The 24,200-nt window shown below is 34.5% G+C and overlaps 1 protein-coding gene across 1 annotated transcript in view; it reads right to left on the bottom strand.

Annotated features, from left to right (window-relative positions):
- The window catches only part of side-IV (sidestep IV), a 620,396-nt gene that overhangs the window by 407,118 nt on the left and 189,078 nt on the right, over nucleotides 1-24,200 (bottom strand). The window contains exons 5-6 of the mRNA XM_069827023.1: nucleotides 8,863-9,066; nucleotides 674-825 (exon numbers count right to left, since the gene is read on the bottom strand). Of these exons, the coding sequence (XP_069683124.1) occupies nucleotides 674-825; nucleotides 8,863-9,066 (356 nt within the window). The remainder of the gene's footprint in view (nucleotides 1-673; nucleotides 826-8,862; nucleotides 9,067-24,200) is intronic.

Raw genomic sequence — 24,200 nt, 5'->3', positions numbered from 1 at the left:
CATGTACTGATAAATAAAAATATTGTACAATTTACATTTATGTAGCTATAGAATTCCTATTATTTCTGTAAAATAAATATTTCTTTATTAATTAATAATAGTGCAAGATAGTTTTGTAAACACTGAACGGGAATTCATTTCATGAACACCTTGTGTACATTTTGTACGAGATCACCCCTTCTTCCAGTTCACCCTTATACAGAGCGCAGCTAATACCTGCATTCCGCTCATGAGCTGTGAGCCGGCTCGGAGAGCGCAAACCTTGTGCAGGCCTGATTTAAAACAATGGATCAGCAGAAATGAAATTTCTAATATCTGTAAAAACATGTTCAAAGATAGGCAGAATTCGTAATGACAATATAAGAAATAATTTAAAATATATTATTTAAAAATATTAAAATGCTTCAACACATACGAAACTGGAACGATTATTTGGGGAGGAGAACTGGAAAAGGAATACCAAAAATAGCCTTAAACTATAAACGAATGGAGAAATGTATCGAGAGACTTTGTTCCTGTGTTGAAAAACAGGTGAAACCTGTAGCTTTCTTGTGCATTATTTCGTTTTGTTTACCTATTAAATACGTTGTCACAAAAAACGTTGTGCGTCACTTTTCGATCTTCCTATGTATGCTATATTCTAATGCATGCACCATGTTGCTGGGTTACTTACAGTTTTTGTGATCCGCTTTATCTGGCGACTGTTCTTCCACCACGTGATGACAGCCTCGGGTCTGGAACCAGAGGATTTGCATTCAACGTCGTAGCGCTTGTCTGCCGATACTTGTTTGTCCTTGGTCGTGATGAGAACTGCCACCGGCTTCACTGTGGGTCAACAGAAACACAGGCCTCAGTATCGGATGTTTGCTTTGCATTTCAAAAGGAATGCCACAGGGTAACTGCCGAACAACATTCCCCGCCACGGACTAGTTCTTAAAAAGATTACGCGCTACGCGTTGCTGCAATGAAGTGTAGTTATTGCTTTCTTAATTACTACTTTCAATTGATAGTTCACTACATACCTTGTCTATTTATTAATTTGTCAATTGGTTTATTTATTCATTCATTCCTTAGCTGATCTAGTTGATTAGTATTCTGATTGAATAGTCAGTTCTTAATTTGAAATTTATTTTTATCTCTGATAGGCTGATTAGTAGACCGTGAAATCCATACAAGTGCATGTTTTTTTTTATTGATTTCTTATATTAAAAAATTACAAGTGGATCTTTGCCGATCACGATTTTTACGTTCTGCCCCTATAGTGAGGCCAGCGAATAGGGATTATAAAGAATGGACACTTCGCGTCGGTACCTTTGATGTAGTCGGACAGATTTCAATGACCTTCAAGCCAGCTAGAGCGTCAGATTCTGCTTTCTCCCTAGAGTTGGCGCTGACATCACACCAGCTAACAGTCGACACAGCGGAAATATAACACATACAATTAATACGTCTAGGTACATTATGTACTCAAATAAAATAAATTGGATCCATAAAATAATAAATCCTTCATTAACTGTAATGTCTAGACTCCAGAGTTCCTTTATAATGAGAGTTGAGACGTTGACCCCAACAACAATTAAAATATGTAATGATTTGATAGCGCTGAAAATGGAAAAACAAAACTCTTACGAGAAGTAAAACCATATACCTATATTATATTATACCGGTATACAAATATTAAACGAATTCGATACTTAATTTTATAATGTATTATATTATTTTATAATATAATTTATGATATCTTAAATATAAAATATTATTATTACAACTAGTTTGTCACTAAGAAATAAGGAAAAGCTGTTAACTTGAATTTATTTGAAGCAAAGCGTTACTGGATTATGCAATAAGGTAGGCGATGTTTGGATCCTGTGCCTTAATTCTATTCTCAATTATTATCTTAGCGTATGCTCGATTACACTACCTCTAGCGCTTGAAAGTGGAACTAGCCGCTGGCGCACAGAGAAACAAAACACAGGAAAATTCGCTCAGCGTCCATTCTTTATAATCTCTATTCGCTGGTGAGGCCCTTCGCAACATCCGTCACCATGCTGTCCGTTCTATGATGGCCGAGGCACTGAAGGAAATAGGGTTTAAGGTCCATCAAGAGGTGCAGGGACTAGCCACACAAGGAAGTGTTCGGCGAATTGATATCATTGCCATTAAGAACAACTCGGCATACATTCTCGATCCCACCATCAGATTTGAGACACATGGAGATCAACCGCATGAGGTGGACAGTGAAAAGAAACGGATCTATAAACCAAATAATCCCGTTCTATGAAGATAAATATAGCCTGTCCCACATTGATGTAATAGATCTGATGGTGGGAGCACGAGGTACCATACCCTCCTTCTTTGCCAACAAATGTAAAAACCTGGGGCTAATACACAGCATTGTGAAGGAAATAGCCATTAGCGCCCTCAAAGGATCGGTTCAGATATTGAGAAATCATTTGTATGGGAGTGATAATGGAAATTTCAAGTTATCTTAACCGATGGCTGTTGATTGGTTTAGATATCAATGCCAATCAATCCGTACTATTATTTTTCTCGCGGTATATGGCATTCAAATCATTCTAACCTATCTGATGATATCCCCCCCCCTTTCTTAACTGTAAATGAGCACAAACGCTACTTAGGTGTAAATTTTTCTGACATTTTGCATATTCGATTCCCTACCCGTTTCAAATGTATATCATTTTACCTTTCAGGTGTGTTTCCAAATTGTATGTAATACGCTTTGTCAAATCTGGCAACCTTTTCATATGGGAAGCTAAATTTATATTATATTACTTAAGTGCATATTTCGTAGGCTTTCCCTTTTAACCCAGATAAGACTGACGTCCTATATATAGGACACCGGACGTTTCACACAAATATGTTAATAACAATGACTATGACAGACTAAATGTAAGAAAAAAAATTGGAGGCAATTTATAACACACAAGGATTATGGTATCATGATTGCCGACTATGAAAATCTTACACAGCAATGTTAAAAAAATAAAACGTTCCGTCCTATATTTAGGACGTCAATCTTATCTGGGTTAAGGTATATGTACACCCACAAAACGCAAAAAATGATGAAAAATTAGAATTTTAAAAATGTAACTATTTTGATAGATAATTTTCTCCCCTGTAATTTGATACGAGAATTTTCGATTTATGCCTTATGGTTTTTCAGATAAGTCTAATTTTCCAAAATTCTTCATCAGCCACGGTCACTTCTATGAAGATCACTCCAAAAGTAATGCACAACACTTTTTAAAATTTATTTTTATTCTAAACCTTTGCAATTTATGGAGGTTATAGATACAGCCTTCCCCCTTGTATTCAAATTTTATTTAAGTCGTTCCCGTGAGTGGCATCAGAGAGTAGCTCAGACGTGTTGGTTCAGACTTTTATCGTGCTGGTATACAGGCCCTCATTCCAAGGTGGCGTAAGGCAGTTGAAAGGTGCGGGGATTTTGTGGAAAAGTGACGTATTGTACCTGAAGGATATCTACATTCTATGAAAACAGCAAAGCTGTAGGATAAAAATGTAATTTTTAAATAAATACTGTGGATTACTTTTGGAGTGATCCTCGTAGCTGTCAATCCCCTCGTCCAGCATTGCTTGTAAAATAAACTTCTTTCTTGTTCCAAAATAAATGCATAGATATCAGGGCATGATCATTAGATTGAAAACATGTTTTTACATAATGAAGTAATTTATAATGTTTTATTGTTAGTCATAAAACTGTAAATTTGTGTGTCAGTGATGTTGTACGTCATTTTAATAAGAATCCAAAAGGAGAAATTAAAATTCTGATGAGGATGAGCGTAAACTCTTGGCCAAACACCATCGCAGGATTTGTTGCATCAATGGAAAATAAGGACAAAACTGCCAAAAAACATTCAACACCTGAAGTTAAAACAAGGAGGAGGTATTTGAGAGGCAGAAAGAAGCTGAAACAGGACCCACATGAAGCTGCTTAAGGGGTGACTTATGATGATGCAGTTTTCTAGGCTCGGAAAGTTTGTGGTTCATTTCCCGTAAATAGTAATTTTAGAATATTTAATTTTTTAAACTTGATATCTCAGTCAAATATGGTGATTCCAAGAAGATATTGGTGTTATTGTGAAGCTTGAAATTTCCCCTAGTGCCTGACAATGAGTAAAATAACATTAATGTATTTAGTAATTATTTATGGATTTTTAGATGATATAGATGATGATAGAATATTTAATTCTTTTAAACTTGATATCTCAGTCAAATATGGTTATTCCAAGAAGATATTGGTGTTATTTTGAAGCTTGAAATTTCCCCTAGTGCCTAACAATGAGTAAAATAACATTAATGTATTTAGTAATTATCTATGGATTTTTAGATGATATGTGTAACATAAAATATTAGTATAAGTTACATATATGGTAATATTTAATTAATGTAAATGAAAATAAAAATAGCTCTATGTCAGGCACTAAAGAATAGTTTTGGTTATAAAACAGTGAAAAAAAAGTGGCTCTATCTTAAAAACGGCATGAGCTATCATGTTTCAAGTTGTATGTCAAAATTATAAACAAAATAATTTAAAAAAAAAAAATTTAGACATAATTTCAAGGGATCTGTTCACTTCATTCTCTTTCTGATACCATTCTCAATTGTATAAAACTTTTGTGCGAGATCGTGCGTATTTGCTTGGTTTCCGCACAAAACCAACCCGCGGTAAGTCTAAAATTCCACATTCAGTATTCCCAACCTAACACACACAACAATTTCCCTCTTCTTACCGCTTAAGTGACGTATTCATTTTACTGCTTTAGGCTTTTAACATATTATTTTTAGAGACGTTCAATATAGTAATAATTATAAATTGGAAACTTACCACTGCAATTTCACCTAAATTGCACTGTTAATTATTGTTTTTAAATATTTGCAAAAATTAAGTAAACTCTACAACTCCACTAAAGTTACTGCATTTCGTGATGCATGTAACATTAAGGAAGCAGTTTGTTTTAAGTTCGCATTTGTAGACTGGGGGAAAAAAAAAAGACAGACATAAATCACGGCCTGCTGGAGTATAGTAAACACAGAAAATATTTTAAAGGAACAATGTTGAAGGATATTTTTGTTTTCCAAAATTGCCGTCATTGAACAGAAACCAAGATGGAGATTTCATTGCAACTAATTAGAAATTCCTCTTTCAGGTATGTAATAAACGATCTTCGCACAAAATAATGTACGATACACGAGCGGTATGTTTTCTTTCAATTCTCGGAAATTAAAAAAGCTCAACTACGTTTCGCTTTTTCAAACTTTTCCTCGAACATGAAAACGTCAACATACCGCTCTTGTAACGCATATTACTATTACAGAGCAAAATTATGCACAACAAATTTTTTTGTTTGTGAAGGTGGACATGCACCTTAAATGCATATATATTTTTATATTACATATTTAAATGCATATAATAACATCTTTCCTTGTTTCCCGTTATATTATCAAATTTCACAATTTATCTCTGATAAAAGTATGAATTGTTTTCAAGAAATAAAAAGTACGTATATAGAAAGAGATTCACGAGGATTCCCTGCCACTTATCCCCCGGTCAGTTTGTTTTTTGGGCGGTTCGTTAAAGGAAGCTGTAGAGAAGCTTATCGGGAGGACCATGGAGCATCTATAAACACACAAGTAGGCTTTTTGTACACCCATGATGGAATGAGTTTCGTGCCGATCCAACTGTCAAGCTATGCCGGCCCCACCATCAGCAATATCATGATTCCTCCTCAGCCATCAAAACAGGTAACGTCCTTTTGATCTTAAATTCGATGGAACAACAATAATGTTGACTAGTCGCGCAAAGAACTCGCTGTTTAACAGACTAAAAATAAAATCGATTAAAGTTTGTGTCGAAACACAAGTAAAAAAAGTGACAGGGGATTTCAGGAAATCCATTTGATTGAGTGTAACGGCTATACAGGAATTAGGGTAATGGAATTACGATAAATAAATACAATTTGCTAGACAGAGAGAAGAGTATTACAATGAATTAGACAGGATGAGAACAATTTCCATGACAATTCCTATAAAAAGATGTAATTAAACCGAAAATTATATTCACCGAAATTTACGCGTGTGTTTGTGTTCTTGTGTGCGCATGTTTCATAAACCTTTTATGTATGATATGCATTGCGAATGTGTAATCGAATGAGTAAGAATTTTATACTTTTTCTGGGAAATATTTGATCGAAATATCCAAAGAATTAGTACAGGGAATGTTTACCATAATTGGAACTCTGAATTACTGATGTTCGAGCTACGACATCTGCTTCGAGTAGTGGTACAATCTCTATGTAAACTTGAGATTGTGTACACAACATTTTATACATTCCATCGCAATGTCAAGCAGAATAATGGTTTCTGTTATAAATATTTATTTTCCATAAGCTTTATACATAGTAATATGCATCAGCATGAAATATGTTTATATGGTCAGACGAAGACAGATGGGACTGACGAAATATGATGGATGAAAGTCTTAGACCACGACATCCAAATCGAAGGTCGTGTTGAATGTGTCTCAAAACTGCTGCGAGCGGAATAACAAATAGAAGGTGAGGGATATAGGCCTATTTATTTATTTATTTATTTATTTAGTGTACAAGTACACCAAGTACAAATATAGTACTACAAGCAATAGTTTTATTTCCATATCTTATAAACTTTATAACTCTTTACCATTGCATATAAGAAACACGTCATATTTTACTTTCAGAAGGATGGTGAGAAGGACAATGATGGCAAATTCACTCTACAGTGTCAATGATTTTAGAAATATTACGTTTTAGATACTACAGTATTTGTTTTAATCTCATGTAATTGACAAATCTGTACATTTTAACCTGATTTTATACTATTTCTTTTAAAACTTTTAATCTGTTTTTGTGATTATCTGGTGATTGTATATTTATTTTTTTATTTTATTCTTACATTTATTCATATTGTAGTAGCCATGTATTGCATATATCTACTCTGACGTTGTCTATGGCTGTAAATCGCTGAATGACATTAAATTTATTTATGTACTTATTTATTGATTTATTTATATATATATATATATATATTTATTTATTTATTTATTTATTTATTCTGGTGTAGTTAAGGCAATCAGCCTTCTCTTCCACAACACCAGGAATACAAATACAATAAGCTGCGGAGTAACGGTGAGCACGTCTAGCCGCGAAATCAGGTGGCCCGGGTTCGATTCCCGGTCGGAGCAAGTTACCTGGTTGAGGTTTTTTCCGTGGTTTTCCCTCAACCCAATATGAGCAAATGCTGGGTAACTTACGGTGTTGGACCCCGGACTCATTTCATCGGCATTATCACCTTCATCTCATTCAGACGCTAAATAACCTAAGCTGTTGATAAAGCGTCGTAAAATAACCTACTACAATAAGCTTTTTAAGGAAAATAATTCGAAAAATATGACAAGTTATATAAAATAGCCTATATCTTTCTTGTTATTCCTTTTTTTTTTTTCATTCTTCTAAATTCTATTGCCTTCCTATTTTTTTTTATTTCCGTATTTTAAATTCATAATTTCCGGCACTGATGTTTTTTTTTCTTTATCCTCTTTCATTTCTCCGTCTCTTAATTCTTGTATTGTTTTTACCCACTCACTTCTTACTCTGTTTGCTCACTATAGTCTATGTCAGAAAGACTAGCAATGAAGTCGCATGTATTTCTCAAACGATTTTTTGTAGAATAAATTTTTCATTTCCAAAGTTTAATGAAAAAACCTATTTCGACATTCACTATTGTTTTTCTTTCGATTTACTGTTTCCATGTATAACATTGTTATTGCAGAAAATTTGCCGGATAGAAGACGAAAATTAATTTATCAGCCTTATATCCTTCTCTGACGAATATTTCTGGCACCGTGATCCATGTCAAGTTATAGTGTCAGTGAATGTCTTGTATAGTGTTAGTGAAATGTGTTCTAAAGTGTCAGTGAAATGTGTTCTAAAGTGTCAGTGAAATGTGTCATAGTGACAGTGTAGTGAGTGAAATGAGAATAAAGTGAAATAATATTATCCGTACCAATGTGAAACTTAATATGTAGCGCCTATACATATGTAGGTTGTAATGTAAAATTAGGTTCACTTATTAATTAGGTTCTTTTATGTATTATTAATTGTAATTATTGTGTATAATTGTATTGTGTATATAATTGTATTGTGTATTGTAATTTTATTGTGTATTATTTATATTGTTTGTACCACTGCCACCGGGTGCTTGTCCACTTGCAGCGTAAATAAATACATAAATGTTAGTGGTCTGTCTGAGATATCAACAATCTAAGCATAACAGAATTTTAGAAAGAGAAGAAGATAGTTACTCTCTCACTTGCATACAGTGTAGCTATGGCTAAGGGATGAATTCCAGAAAAGTATGTATTTCATATGCTAGGAAGACGACCTGACAAACTTAATAAGGGTTTCGCATTATGTTTCAATTTACAATAGGGGTAGACCAGGTCACTGTTCTAATATCTCAAACTCTTTTTGAAGTGTTTCATCAAAGATTTGCTCTATGCTTCCTGCTACGCATTTACAAAATAACGTTATTATCGTGTTTCAAAGAAGCAATTTCTGAGAGACGAATATGGTCGGAATTTTTACTCTGAGTTTGCATTAACAAAATAGTAATTAATATCAAGTAAAAGCGATCAATTTTAATCGCCTCGAGTATTCGGTTAAATATTTTTGATAGATTAATTTACAATAGAAATTGATCGATTAATCGATTAAATCTCAGAACAGTAATAATAATAATAATAATAATAATAATAATAATAATAATAATAATAATAATACTTACGGTTGACATCGAGCACTACGACTTCGGACTGCGCATGCGTGAGGTTGGTATTGGAAGCCTGGCAGATTAGTCTGGCGTTGAGGTGCTGACGTCCGATGTTGGGGAAGGACAGATGGTTCGTAGTGATGTCATTCGCCTCGTGTGTGTACGAGTCGTCTATGATCGTGTTCTCTAGGAACCACGTGACCCTCGGTCGAGGACGGCCTGGAACAAGAATGAACAACACGTTGATTCGCAAGTTTCTTACTTCTTAGAAGAAAAAAAAAATCCGACTAAGTAAAACGATTTTATCCATCGAGAATAAAAACTAAAATAAAGAAGGAATCGACTATGGAATTATAACTACCAAGAACAGGACAGAAGTGCTACTTAGGGGTGCCGCTGCTTACCACTCTCTTGGTAGCAATATTTATACCGTTCTTTTAATTCTGTAATGTTGGTGGCGACCTATAAAAACAAACTATCTTCTGAAAATCTGAGGTTAGCATGTAGCGAGAGATATACAGCACGTACCAAAAACAAACGGTTGAAATTATCTCTCGAACTTCAAAATTTGTCGTAGGCTATATTTCATGATTCCTTCTGCCGAATTTTTATAAACATTTGATATCTTTAGAAGTGAACAGTGCATATGTTACATATACTATTGGAAGGTGAAAATTTCACAGAATGTAACACAGCAGAAAAACAAAAATGATCATTTTCACTATATTCATGGTGACCATCAACATTTGTAGTGCAAAAACAACAATTTTCACACTTCATAGAATTCTTAGAAATTTGCAGTACATCCCAGCTGCTTATTGCGGATTTTTACAAAAATATAATCTCTTTACAAGTGAGTAATGTATATATCTTATATACCGTTGGAAAGGGGACATTTCAGAGTATATAACGTAGTAAAGAACCAAAAATGATAATTTTTACTATTTTCATGGTTATCTTCAAAATGTATAATAACCTATATCGAGTATTTTTGTAGGTTATTTTACGAGGCTTTATCAACAGCTTAGGTTATTTAGCGTCTGAATGAGATGAAGGTGTAATGCCGATGAAATGAGTCCTGGGTCCAGCACCGAAAGTTACCCAGCATTTGTTCATATACAGTATATCGAGTATATCCCAACTAATTATAGAAGATTGTTACAAAAATATGATCTCTTTAGAAGTGAGTATTGTATATTATGTTGTGTATGTATTTCATATACCGTTGGAAAGTGGAAATTTCAGGGAATATAATGCAGTAAAAAAAGTATATATAAAATGTTCACTAATTTTCAAGGTCTAGGTTCCCATAATTGGCAGACCATATAAACTATAAACAATAATATAATTTTCAGCAAGATAAAATTAATGAAATGTTTCTAAAATTATTCAGAAGTCAATGACAAAGTTATGTAAGTTGATCATTCTCTTACTCACATTCACATATGATATTGCATTCTAAATATGAAGAAGTTGTCGTAATATGAATTCACCGCATAATAATATTGTTTTTATTGCAAGATTATTGTTTTGATTATAGTAATTAGGCCTATGCAATTCTTTATCTTAATTGAAGGCTGACGGACCGCAAAATCCCTACCATAGCTTCGAGATGCTGAGCTATAAAATAATGACGCAGTAAATCCTGCTTCTCTAGTACCGATCCATGGAAGGCTTGTACTCGTTTCCAGAAATAAAAGATAGTGTGAATCATATAAATTAACAAATAACACGAAGCCGTTCTTTTATTTTGAGGTTACATCCAAACCAAATATACGATCCAGCCATTGTGGAACTCTGGTTAATACGCCCGTTGTGAGGATAGTTCGTTATTTCCTGCGGAAACACAAATCATTGCTGACCTCATTTACCAAATTCACGTCTAATCCGGGAATTATATTCTACGTGTACTACATAAACCCTAACACTCGTTCTGAAATTTCAATGCTGCAGACAAGCTAGTGCATTCATGATTCTAGAATAATTATTCGAAGCTTTAAAATTAGATCAAGGAAAAAAAATAATGAACAATAGCTTATTGAAATCAAATTAATTAAAGCTAACAGCACGGTACACGATTTTTATCTATGGTGAAAGAACAACTGATTTTGGTTCACTTACATGCGTAAAAACATTCGGAAGTGATGTTTAAAACTGTATTTATTCTGCACCCTGTATTTATTACATTTAAAAGAGCACATAAAATGTAACATTTGTTTGAGATTCAGCAACTTAATTAAAACATTAGTTAGTGTTAATACTGCTGCACTTAAAAAGCAAGTCATATTCAGTGGCCTCAATTATAGCGTAAGTTGAAATATCATGGTCCTTTGCAAAAAATAATCACAGCATACCATGTCAGTGTACAACGGCTTAATTACAGAATTCCTTAAAATGGGAGACGACTAGAATTCTTATGGAGAACATATTGTCATGAGTCTTACTGTGGGAAAAACGACTGAATCCATGTTTTGCTTCCCATATGTACTCTACACATTTCCCATGCATTTGGACATGATATTTCCAGGACGATGGATTGAGAGGAATGGATCTGTGCCGCGGCCGGCAAGATCACCCGAGCACACCTTGTGATTTTTTGTTATTCGGTTATCTATATTCTCTGCTTTATGGTGGAAGACACGTAATCAGAGATAACTAATGACAATCAATTGTAGAGTTATGTGCTGGGTTTCGGAACTCCTCTCGTCTTCCAAAATTAAAACATTCATGGCAGAGATGGGCGCGCCTATGCTGCAATTGTAATGATGGGCAATTTGAATATCTGCTATTTGATTGTATTTGTAAATAATTTTAATATCTGCTATGATAAAAGAAACTACAGGAATAAACTTTTACGTAGTTAAGAACGACTTGTTACACTGGCATATGTTTTTAAGGGGAGGCAGAGGTGAATATTTCAAAATCCACAACATGTATCCGATTTATTTGAAATTGATCATGGACACTAAGTATGTTATTAGTAATGGACATACCAAGTTTCAACTTTCTGAGTACAATAGTTCTGTAAATATTAATAATTTTATAAAACTTTATATCGTTTGATATAAAATGCTCCATGCACCATATTGTATAAAATTTTGAATATTTATTTTTATTTATATGTTCAGAGAAGATATATAAATAATGATAAGTATTAGTTTATTATGGGAATAATATAGTAATACAGTTATCTTGGTTTTAATTTCATACTTTTAAAGGGCACAAAATCAAAAACTAACATCGGAATATCAAAATAAAGATAATAAAAATGAAAAAAAAAAAACAAATTTTCATTTTTTTTTTTTCAGTTTTGTTCGAAAATTTCACCTCTGCCTCCCCTTAAGGGCAAATGGTCGTGAAAACTATACAAAAATTTCGATTTTTTTCTACTCTCATTTTGAAAAACGCGCCATCTTGAGCAAAAACGCTCAACGTATGACTAAAGATGCGTTTACTTATTTAGTTAGTTACTTACAAATGACTTTTAAGGAACCCGGAGGTTCATTGCCGCCCTCACATAAGCCAGCCATCGGTCCCTATCCTGTGCAAGATTAATCCAGTCTCTGTCGTCATATCCAACCTCCCTCAAATGCATTTTAATATTATACTCCCATCTACGTCTCCACCTCCCCAAAGGTATTTTTCCCTCCAGCCTCCCAGCTAACACTCTATATGCATTTCTGGATTCGCCCATACGTGCTACATGCCCTGCCCATCTCAAACGTCTGGATTTAATGTTCCTAAGTATGTCAGGTGAAGAATAAAATGCGTGCAGGTTTGCAATGTGTAACTTCCTCCATTCTCCTGTAACTTCATCCCTCTTAGTCCCAAATATTTTCCTAAGAACCTTATTCTCAAACACCCTTAATCTCTGTTCCTCTCTCAAAGTGAGAGTCCAAGTTTCACAACCATACAGAAGAACCGGTAATATATATCTGCTTTATACATTCTAACTTTCAGATGTTTTAACAGCAGACTAGATGATAAAAGCTTCTCAACTGAATAATAACAGGCATTTCCCATATGTATTCTGCGTTTAATTTCCTCCCGAGTGTCATTTATATTTGTTACTGTTGCTCCAATATATTTAAATTTTTCCACCTCTTCGAAGGATAAATCTCCAATTTTTATATTTCCATTTCGTATAATATTCTGGTCACGAGACATAATCATATACTTTGTGTTTTCGGGATTTACTTCCAAACCTATCGCTTCACTTCAGTCCCATTCCGAGGCATATTGTATGGTTTCGTAACAAGCTGTTTTTTACGGTGACGGGTTGTTAGCCCTTCGCTCAACCCCCAAGCTGGAGGACCATCCCTTATCGGCTGTGCACGACTGTTTATTCAATATATTCGCAGCTACCCTCCACATATGGAAACCGTCTCCTCTATCCGCAACTGAGGACGCGCCATACCGTGGTGATAGAGACCCACAATATGGATATCCTGAACTAGCACCAACAGATAGCGCACGTGTACTTTGAGGGATGCGCTTTGCGTGTGCATTTGTTTTTCTGTATATAAACATTGAGGATGTACGTAGAGTATTAGTATATAAAATTCTCTTATAAACAATTAAAAATGGCAATTTTTTTTTATGTTCCTATATGTAAAAACCAGGGAAAGCTTTTTTTCTTCAATCAGGTCCCGAAATATTCTGAATATGTGCTTTAAACCTTAAAAAAATATAAATAATTAAATTGCGCCTCGAAAGTGCTAGCTATTAAATAAAAGTAACACTTCAAGTAAGGAATTGTTTACTACAGTTTCATTTTGGAAGGGGAAAAAGAAAAATTAATAAAAACCTATGCAACCTCGACAGCGAGCTATGTTAGCTTAGATAATATGTAGTAGTTGTAGGAGTCTCCCAGTTTACGCCTGCAGTAAACTCTCGATAAACTGGGATTTCTATTATCCAGGACGATCCCTAGTGAAATCCATTTCGTGAATAATGTTTTTAATGCACTGTACCATATTGAAACCATGCTTTAACTTCAAATCTTCAAAATCATCCTACATAGTATTGAAAACTGCATTTCCTTGACCTACAAAATGCACGACTAATCGTGATACTACTGCGATCATATTATATCATCCTATTAAAAGTTGCTTTTCATCTTTCTGCAACTACAGAAAAAATACATGGGATTCAATCTCGATAGTCCCTTCCCTATTTAAAAAAAAAACATATTGGTGGCTGCATATCCTGTTTTTAGCGTACGGTTATTAAATACTAATGATTAAAGAGGGCAATATTCACCTTCGACACCCCGGTAGTTCCTATTTTTTTATTCGTGCACCTCGTTCTCAGAGTTCTCGTTTAGGTTCATGAACATTCAATTTACTCATATTTATATTCTGCAAACTGCAGATTTCCCCGCCCATCTCGGGGAATCGCTCATTGTTATACTGGTTTACGTTATTATTTATTGTAAATTAAATTAAATTATGAGGTAAGAAAATATTGAATTATATTAAATTATACTAGGTTATACAAAATAATCTATACTAATAATAGGCCTAAATCTGTAGCCGAAATTATTATGGTAATTTTCGATTTTCCAAAAATAATTGGTCCTAACATATATAATTAACCGCCCTGAAACCGAGAATCGCTTTTTTGAAATTTTTGTTTGTATGTCTGTCTGTCTGTCTGGATGTTTGTTACCTTTTCACGCGATAATGGCTGAACCGATTTATATGAAAATTGGAATATAAATTAAGTTCGTTGTAACTTAGAATTCAGGCTATATGGCATTCAAAATATTTTATTTAAAAGGGGGGGTTATAAGGGGGCTTGCATTAAATAAATCGAAATATCTCCCTTATTATTAATTTCCTGAAAAATATTACATAACAAAAGTTTATTTAAAAATAATTTCCTATAAGTTTTATTCTATGAAAATATTTGATAGGACTGATATTTAATGAGATAAATGAGTTGCAATATGTAACAACGCCATCTAAGGAGGTGTAATGAAATAAAAAATGACTTCGTCTATAAGGGGTTTTGGACAACAACAATCGAAAGCTATGAAACACAGCCTACAGAGAATGTTTCTGTGTTTCTATGAAGTAATATCAGAAGCTAAATTAACTGATTTGTATAATTAATTATTAATTCACCATTGAAAAGTGTAGTTTCTCTAGATGGACATAATGCTATAATGTTATTACAGTAACGTCTGAGTGAATCGAGGACAGGTAAGATTAAAATAGCTTCTTATGCACAGAAAACTTGATAGGCTATTCTGTACATTCGTTTCCTGTATTTCCTAAAATAATTTTTATGACCAAATGAGTGGTCTCTGGATCGAAATGATCGCATTTTAATTTTTCAATAAAATTTAAATTAAGTAACATAATAAACGATCTATCCTTCCATCAAACACGAATGTTCCCTAGATCAAATGTCCTATTTTAATTATGTAATTACTTTATATTTATTTCTAACGGGTGCAGCGGAGCGCACGGGTACGGCTAGTTGTAAATATAATTTTGACACGCACAGAAAACCAACAAGCGGGAAAACTTAATCAACTGTAGTATATGATATAATATAGCCCTACAACATGTTGCGCCGGATGGAACGCTCCTGCCAACTAGCGATAAAACTTCGCATAAACTTGAACTAGAAAAAAATAATCAAAGAGAAGAAAAAGAAGAATTTCTCGCGTCACCTGCTTTTCACAGTTATTCTAATATAACAATTTTATTAATTTAACTTCTGGAAATGGCACCTGTAGTTCAACAGGGGACAAAGCATCGGTATGAAACCATAACGAATGTTTGTCAAGAATTCAGTCGTGGTCATGCATGAAGGAAATAATGTGGCGCTTCCATATATCGATCGCTCGCTGCTAGACAACTGAGTGTGGTTAAAAAAAGAGTTAGGAAGCTCCGATTATCCGATAGCCTGCGGGCGCGCGCTAGAATGGGTCGGCTCTATAGGTTCATTCAATAATAAAGGTCCTGTGTTTTGCAGGAACTATCACGTCAACTACAGTGGACAGTGGACTGCGCGCGCGACGCTCATACCATTAAGAGACGAGAAGGGAAGCCATTAGCTATGTGAATAACGGAGCAGTCCGTATGGATTGAGGCCGTCATACATAGGCATGCACTTGAACCGTGTAACGTAACCACTTCGGAAAGACGGTCTGAATCAATCTCGCACACGCTGGAATTCTAAATCTGACAGTGCTACGTTAAGCAATCTAGAATTAATACTGAAATATCAATATGAATTGGGCGAAAATTCTGGATCAGATCAGATCATATTAATTTCCCCACTTTTATATTAAACATTTAAAAACTTTTCTTCAATTTGCCATTCTATTCATTTTCATAATTTTCCCATATCACCTTCTGTTGTAAATTCGGCGTTCTTATTTCGTTTTGATATCAAAATTCCCTTAAATTTTACAATGCACTTCGTTTCTTTTCATGCGTTTTGTGCATAGTCTAGAGAAGGCAAGATATGTCCTGTGAACTTATCATGTGCCGTGGCTACATAACCAATAGGTATGGAGGGGGAAGATACGTTTTATTGTGAGATGAACTTCTGTATTGGTAGATTCTCATAATATATTTATTAATTTATTTATGTATTTAAAAAAACGAGTAGGGAAAACACGGGAATTTTACTGGAAGCAAGTAAAGAGATAGGGTTGGAAGTAAATCCCGAAAAGACAAAGTATATGATTATGTCTTGTGACGAGAATATTGTACGAAATGGAAATATAAAAATTGAAAATTTATCTTTCGAAGAGGTGGAAAAATTCAAATATCTTGGAGCAACAGTAACAAATATAAATAATACTCGGTAGGAAATTAAACACAGAATAAATATGGGAAATGCCTGTTATTATTCGGTTGAGAAGCTTTTATCATCCAGTCTGCTGTCAAAAAATCTGAAAGTTACAATTTATAAAACAGTTATATTACCGGTTGTTCTGTATGGTAGTGAAACTTGGACTCTCACTCTGAGAGAGGAACAGAGATTAAGGGTGTTTGTGAATAAGGTGCTTAGGAAAATATTTTGGGGCTAAGAGGGATGAAGTTACAGGAGAATGGAGAAAGTTACACAACACAGAACTGCACGCATTGTATTCTTCACCTGACATAATTAGGAACATTAAATCCAGACGTTTGAGATGGGCAGGGCATGTAGCACGTATGGGCGAATCCAGAAATGCATATGGAGTGTTAGTTGGGAGGCCGGAGGGAAGAAGACCTTTAGGGAGACCGAGACATAGATGAGGAGATAATGTTAAAATGGATTTGAGGGAGGTGGGATATGATGATAGAGAATGGATTAATCTTGGTCAGGATAGGAACCAATTGCGGGCTTATGTGAGGGCGCCAATGAGCCTCCGGGTTCCTTAAAAGCCAGTAAGTAAGTAATAATAATAGTAATAATAATAATAATAATAATAATCATCATCATTATCATCATCATCATCATCATCATCATCATCATAATAATAGGCTAAGCCGAAGTGTCGCAACCAGACAGGTGTTTAACAAGTAGTTCCATGAAGTAGAATTCATTCATTCATTCACAGTGTTCTGCCGAAGGGCAGGTCTTTCACTGCAAACACAGCTTTCTCCAGTCTTTCCTATTTTCTGCCTTCCTCTTTGTCTCCTCATACGATCCATTTATCTTAATGTCGTCTATTATCTGATAACTTCTTCTGCCCCGAACTCTTCTCCCGTTCACCATTCCTTCCATTGCATCTTTCAGAAGGCAGCTTCTTCTCAATCACTGACCCAGACAATTCCTTTTCCTCTTTCTGATCAGTTTCGGCATCATTCTTTCTTCATTCACTCTTTCCAACAGACCTTCGTTTCTTATTCTGTCCACTTCACACACTCCATTCTCCTCCATATCCACATTTAAAATGCTTCCAGTCGTTTCTCTTCACTTCGTCTTAATATCCACGTTTCTGTCCCCATACAATGCCACACTCCACACAAAGTACTTGACTAGTCTCTTTCTTAATTCTTTCTCCAGAGGTCCGCAGAAGATGCTGCTTTTTCTATTATAACATTCTTTAATTTAAATTTGAATGTTCATATTGCCCAACAGTATTTGACATCGTCAGGGAGAGAATTCTAGTAGCGTCGAATCTATATGCTGAAAGATGATGAGTAGAAAGAGGTTCTGTGCAGAGGAATAGAGAGAAGTTACATGTTCCGGGTTCCAGGTAGTGAAAGATAAACAAAATGAGATGCTATATAAGAGGATGTGGAGGTGTGGATGATTTTAAATATTAATAAGTGGGAGTTTGTGACAGAGTGGATCGGAATACACTGAAGTGGATCCTAAAGAAAATTGGTGTGGATTGGAAACAAAGAAGATTAACTCTTCTCGGGTTCTCAGCCAGGTGAGTTGGAGATTAGCTTCCAAGCTTTCGACGGCTAGCTCTGCCATCTTCTTCAGGGACGAAGAAGATGGCAGAGCTAGCCGTCGAAAGCTTGGAAGCTAATCTCCAACTCACCTGGCTGAGAACCCGAGAAGAGTTATTCTACATCAAACGCCGGGAAAGCCTCAAGTCATACACAAAGAAGATTGTTCAGTAAACTTTATATGAAACGAGTCAAAGTCAGGATAGGAGAAGATATGTTAGGAGGAAGTGAAAGAGTACGTCAAGGATGCCTTAATCACCTACCCTGTTCAACATTGGAGAATTTAGTGAAGAACTGTTTTGAGAACATGGGAGGACTGATATTAGGAGAAGAAGAATAAAGTGTATAAGATTTGCTGATGATAATATGGTGTTGTTAGCTGAAGAGGAGACGATACTAAGGGATATACTAGTGGAGTTAAATGACAGCTGTGAGCAATATGGAATGAAGATAAATGCAAATAAGACGAAGAGCATGGTCATAGGAAGAAAAATAAAGAAGGTAAACTTGCGAATTCTAAATGAAGCAGTAAAGCAAGTGGACAGCTTCTAATACTTGGGGTGTGCATCTTCTGCAGACCTCTGGAGAAAGAACTAAGGAAGAGACTAATTAAGTGCTTCGTGTGGAGTATGGCATTATATGGAGCAGGAACATGGACATTACGACGAAGCGAAGAGAAGCGACTAGTAACATTTGAATTGTAAATATGGAGAAGAATGAAGAGTGTGTAGTGGACAGTGAATTTCGTCTGCTATCTTTCTGAGAACAGTTTTTGAGAGTACATTCTTGAGTAAGAATTCGTCCTGGGGTAGTTTTTCGTAATAAATAATCACTTACACCTCTTTTTCTACAACGATATGTATATTTAAAAGACCTAACAGCAATCCTACATCTACATTATAGTTTACACCTGCCATTGTTCTGGATTTTGTTAAGGTTTTTACGAAGAACATATGATGTTAATTTAAGGAACAGTTTAAGAAATTCTTTAATTTAACAACTAGGCCTATTCATGAAACAATTTTATGTTATTTTTTTTAAACAAGTATAAGAATTTGTTAAGTTTTGACATCTATTAGTGAAACCGGCTCAATATATTTGATTCAACCACAAGCCTAAACATTTGAACAGGTATTTAATATACTTTTAAATATTCTGCCAATTATTCAGATAATTATATATCGCTGTGAGAGCCATATTTCCTTCATTCAATGCATTTTCGTTGTGTGTAATTCAATTACCCTAACTATCAAAAGTACACCTATACAAGCTGTAACTTACTGACTTTTCCAAAATCTGTGGAGTTGTAGAGAGTGAAATGGTGAAGATTTTTCACCAAGGGATCCATGACCGCAAATGAGAATTCGAGTATCTACAGCGTACCTTGCCTGAACTTCTCGAAGACGTTCTCTTGCAATTTCGCTCTACTATTTGCTCAATCGCACTTCAATTGCCTGGCCCGCGTACCTTACAGTAATTTCAAGCAGAGTAATTGGAAGGGAATGCCCAGTTCTTGGCCTGTGCGCTCTCCTGACTTTGCTCTTCCTGACTTTTTCTTTTGAGGGTATATGAAGGCTATTGTGTACACAACACCGGTAGAAACAGTAAATGAGCTTACTGAAAGCATCTTTATAGCGTTGGATACCATAAGAGAGAAGCGTGGAATATTCCATAGAGCAAGAAAAAACATGGTTCGTTGTTGTATACTATGTAATGTAGTTGACGGTCGTCACTTTGAACTTTATTGTAAATGTGAAAGTCAATAAAGTTCTTTAAAATACTCTGATGTTTTATTTAGCCTACTGAATTGTAGAAAGTTCTCCACCACAAAAATAGGAAAGACAATCTCTCACACTGCTGTAGATCATCCTCCTATACTGTATAATTGTCTCGCCTCTGGAATACGTTACCTAGTGACGTCAGGGATTGCCGGACACTGTCACAGTTTAAAAGTAAATTAGAAAAGTATGTTTTATCTCACGAAATCTGTTTCTGAGAAGTTGCTAGATTTATGCCGAAGTTTTAATCTTTAGTATTTTGGCAATAATTTCCATTGGTTAGATTAACCCTTTCTCTTGTCTTTGTGCCAGGATGCTAGAACAGTTTATTGGCCCTCAACTAATAATACTAATGCTGAGTGACATTATTATTTTGTGTCTGTATTTGTTGTAGCCCATATGTTTTCACTTTTTGTTTGTTCTTTTTTTTTTTGCATCATTTCTGGTGGTGCTGAAGAGAAGGCCTGATGGCCTTAATTCCACCAGAATAAACAAATGAATAAATAAATAAATAAATAAATAAATAAATAAATGAATAAATAAGTAAGTAAGTAAATAAATAAAATAAATAAATGAATAAACGAATAAATGAATGAATAAATGAATAAATAAATGAAAAAATGAATAAATAAATGAATAAATAAATAAATAAAAAAATAAAATAAAATAAAATAAATGACTAAATGAATAAATAAATAAATGAATAAATGCATAAATAAATAAATGAATAAATAAATTAATTAATTAAATAAATTTAAATAAATACATAAATAAAATAAATCAATAAATACTCCAGTTCCCATTTCTGGTCATGGGTTCATGGGTGGAATATCTTCAGCATATCACCCTCTAGACTACATCTCCATAGATAAATAAATAAATGAATAAATAAATAAATAAACAAACAAATAAACAAATAAATAAATAAATAAATACTCCAGTTCCCATTTCTGGTCATGGGTTCATGGGTGGAATATCTTCAGTATATCACCCTCTAGACTACATCTCCATAGATTTTGGAAAAAGTCATTCAGTTACATCCTGTATATATAAATTTAGAAATGCAATCAATCGTCTCGATTTTTTTTTAAATAATTTCTCTAATTTACTCTGTATGTCCCCCTCTTTTCACCAATATGTATTTTCGCGCTTTCGGTATATTAATTGAAGCAAAGTGTGATTTTTTTATAGTTCTAGATAAGAATACATTTTTTTGGTAAAAACCTTGACCGGATTTGACCTCCAGCACTACGAGTTTCACAGCCTGTACCGAAGCGACAGTTTCCAGGTAACTTTAATTGATAACAATCAGAAGACAAGCTGGTAATGAAGGAATTCGTTTTGCTACGAGCATTAAAACCTGCAGACAGCGGGGCAGGCTGCACTGCGGGTCAGTATGTAGGCGTTGCATTGTGTAGCGGAACAAATGACGTGGTCGCGCCCGGTGTGATGGAATCTGTAGCACACGATTTCAACTGATCCCGGTGCTTATATAAAATTGACAGGCTCTCTGCCACACCACTCTATCGATTCAATGCGTCACACGGGCCGGGTCTTGCTATCGCACGGTCTGCTCTTTGGTTCGTTCTTGCAGTGTACTGGAAGATGTAGCATTTATCTTCGAACGGAATCGAGCTCAGATAGAGTAACACACAGAAAAGAATATCACAGTAGTTTTTAGAACGTGAGGTGTGACGCCATGAAAAATAAAGATTTCGATAAGATTTGGAATAGTAAGCTTACTTAACAGCTATTTTAAATTGCAAAGATTAATCAGAAATGATTAATCAACACGGTGATAAACATTTTACAAGGGGAACAGAAATGCCAACAAACAACTTCCAGGAACGAGAATAATCATGTAAAGTTTATGGGAATTTTTGCCTTTATTTTAAGGTTAAGTAAGGTTCAGATAAGAGAGGGTTTGGAATTGAACGTGTTACATCAGCTGCTTGTCTATGCGGATGACGTGAATATGTTAGGAGAAAATCCACAAACGATTAGGGAAAACAAGGGAATTTTACTTGAAACAAGTACAGAGATACGTTTGGAGGTCAATCCTGAAAAGATAAAGTATAAAATTAAGTCTCGTGACAAGAATATTGTACGAAATGGAAATATGAAAATTGGAAATTTATCCTTTGAAGAGATGGAAAAATTCAAATACCTGGGAGCAACAGTAACAAATATAAATGCTACTCGGGAGGAAATTAAACAGAGAATAAATATGGGAAATGGTTCAGATAATAGAGAGGGTTTGGAATTGAACGGGTTACATCAGCTGCTTGTCTATGCGGATGAGAAATCCACAAACGATTAGGAAAAACACGGGAATTTTACTTGAAGCAAGTAAAGAGATAGGTTTGGAAGTAAATCATGAAAAGATAAAGTATATGTCATGTCTCGTGAACAGAATATTGTACGAAATGGAAATTTAAAAAATTTTAATTTATCCTTTGAAGAGGTGGAAAAATTCAAATACCTGGAAGCAACAGTAACAAATATAAATGATACTCGGGAGGAAATTAAACACAGAATAAATATGGGAAATGCCTGTTATTATTCGGTTGAGAAGCTTTTATCATCCAGTCTGCTGTCAAAAAATCTGAAAGTTACAATTTATAAAACAGTTATATTACCGGTTGTTCTTTATTGTTGTGAAGCTTAGACTCTTACTTTCAGAGAGGAACATTGGTTAAGGGTGTATGAGAACAAGGTTCTTAGGAAAATATTTGAGGCTAAGAGGGATGAAGTTACAGGAAAATGGAGAAAGTTACACAACACAGAACTGCACGCATTGTATTCTCCACCTGATATAATTAGGAACATTAAATCTAGACGTTTTAGATGGGCAGGGCATGTAGCACGTATGGGCGACAGAAATGGGTATAGAGTGCTAATTGGGAGGCCGGAGGGAAAAAGACCTTTGGGGAGGCCGAGACGTAAATGGGAAGATAATATTAAAATAGATTTGAGGGAGGTGGGATATGATGATAGAGACTGGATTAATCTTGCTCAGTATAGGGACCAATGGCGGGCTTATGTGAGGGCGGCAGTGAACCTGCGGGTTCCTTAAAAGCCAGTAAGTAAGTAAGTAAGTAAGTAAGTAAGTAAGTAAGTAATAAGTAAGTAAGGTGCAATATTTAAAAAAATCGTTTATAAAGAGTTAACCGTAAGTAATGTCATTAATTTTAAGGGGTTATTCTTTGAGATATTTAAAAAAATTGTTTAATACAAATTTTCTCGTTTTTTACTTCCTTTTCGAGATAAAAATAATTTTATATGAATAATTTCATAAGGTGTTTTGGGAAAGCCATGGATTGAATTCCCAATATGCTAAGTCAATTTAAGAGAGTAATGAAATGATAAAAAATGAATGAAAGAACTTTAGTTGTGTTCTTTAAATGTGCATAAATTTAATCAGAACAAATGTAACTTTTCGTTCTGCAAAGGAATTTTTCACTAGCCATAAGAAATTTCGGTTTCTAAGTTACGGTTATCTGTAGAAGACGTCACAGTAGACTACGTAACAGTTTTCAATGTTATAAATCATTAAACGTTTAAGTGCTAAAATCTGAATAAAGACTTGAAAAGCTCGTATTTGGATCTACTTATACATTTCACTTGCAATTTGTACAGATCCAACTTCTGCAGTTCGAAATGACAAGCGATTCAAATGGGAAAAGAGCGAAAATTACTGTAGGTTTTGAATGATTATTTAACAATACATAAAATTATGCATTATGTTATAAAGTAAATTTCCTAAATATGAAGCTCGCTATATACCCTTTAATTTACATATATGTTTGTGTTGCCTATATCTTGGAATTACTGAGTTATTACCATCCAATAAGGTTACACGTCAGCGAGACTTAACATTTTCTGTTTAGCACAGGCTTGCAGAAAAACGTAACCAGGAACACAAAATAGAACACGAGTTTAAGTCTAGGGAACATCATGAGTACACACATTATAAAGATTGAATTGCGTTAAGTAAAATAGGAATTTTGTCTATAAAGAGTGTATCAAATTTTAAAGTTAATCTTTAAGGAAATGATGGAGAATCTGATTTTCTGTAAACATAGTAATACAATTTTTTTTCGAATTTGTCCCCGTTTTCGAACTGAACGATGTTAAACTTTCTCATGAATATCATGCTCTG

This window comes from Periplaneta americana, chromosome 5, assembly GCF_040183065.1.
Source record: "Periplaneta americana isolate PAMFEO1 chromosome 5, P.americana_PAMFEO1_priV1, whole genome shotgun sequence".
NCBI lineage: Eukaryota > Metazoa > Arthropoda > Insecta > Blattodea > Blattidae > Periplaneta > Periplaneta americana.
Note: the sequence above shows the minus strand (reverse complement) of the source record. Positions and strands in the feature narration are given on the sequence as shown.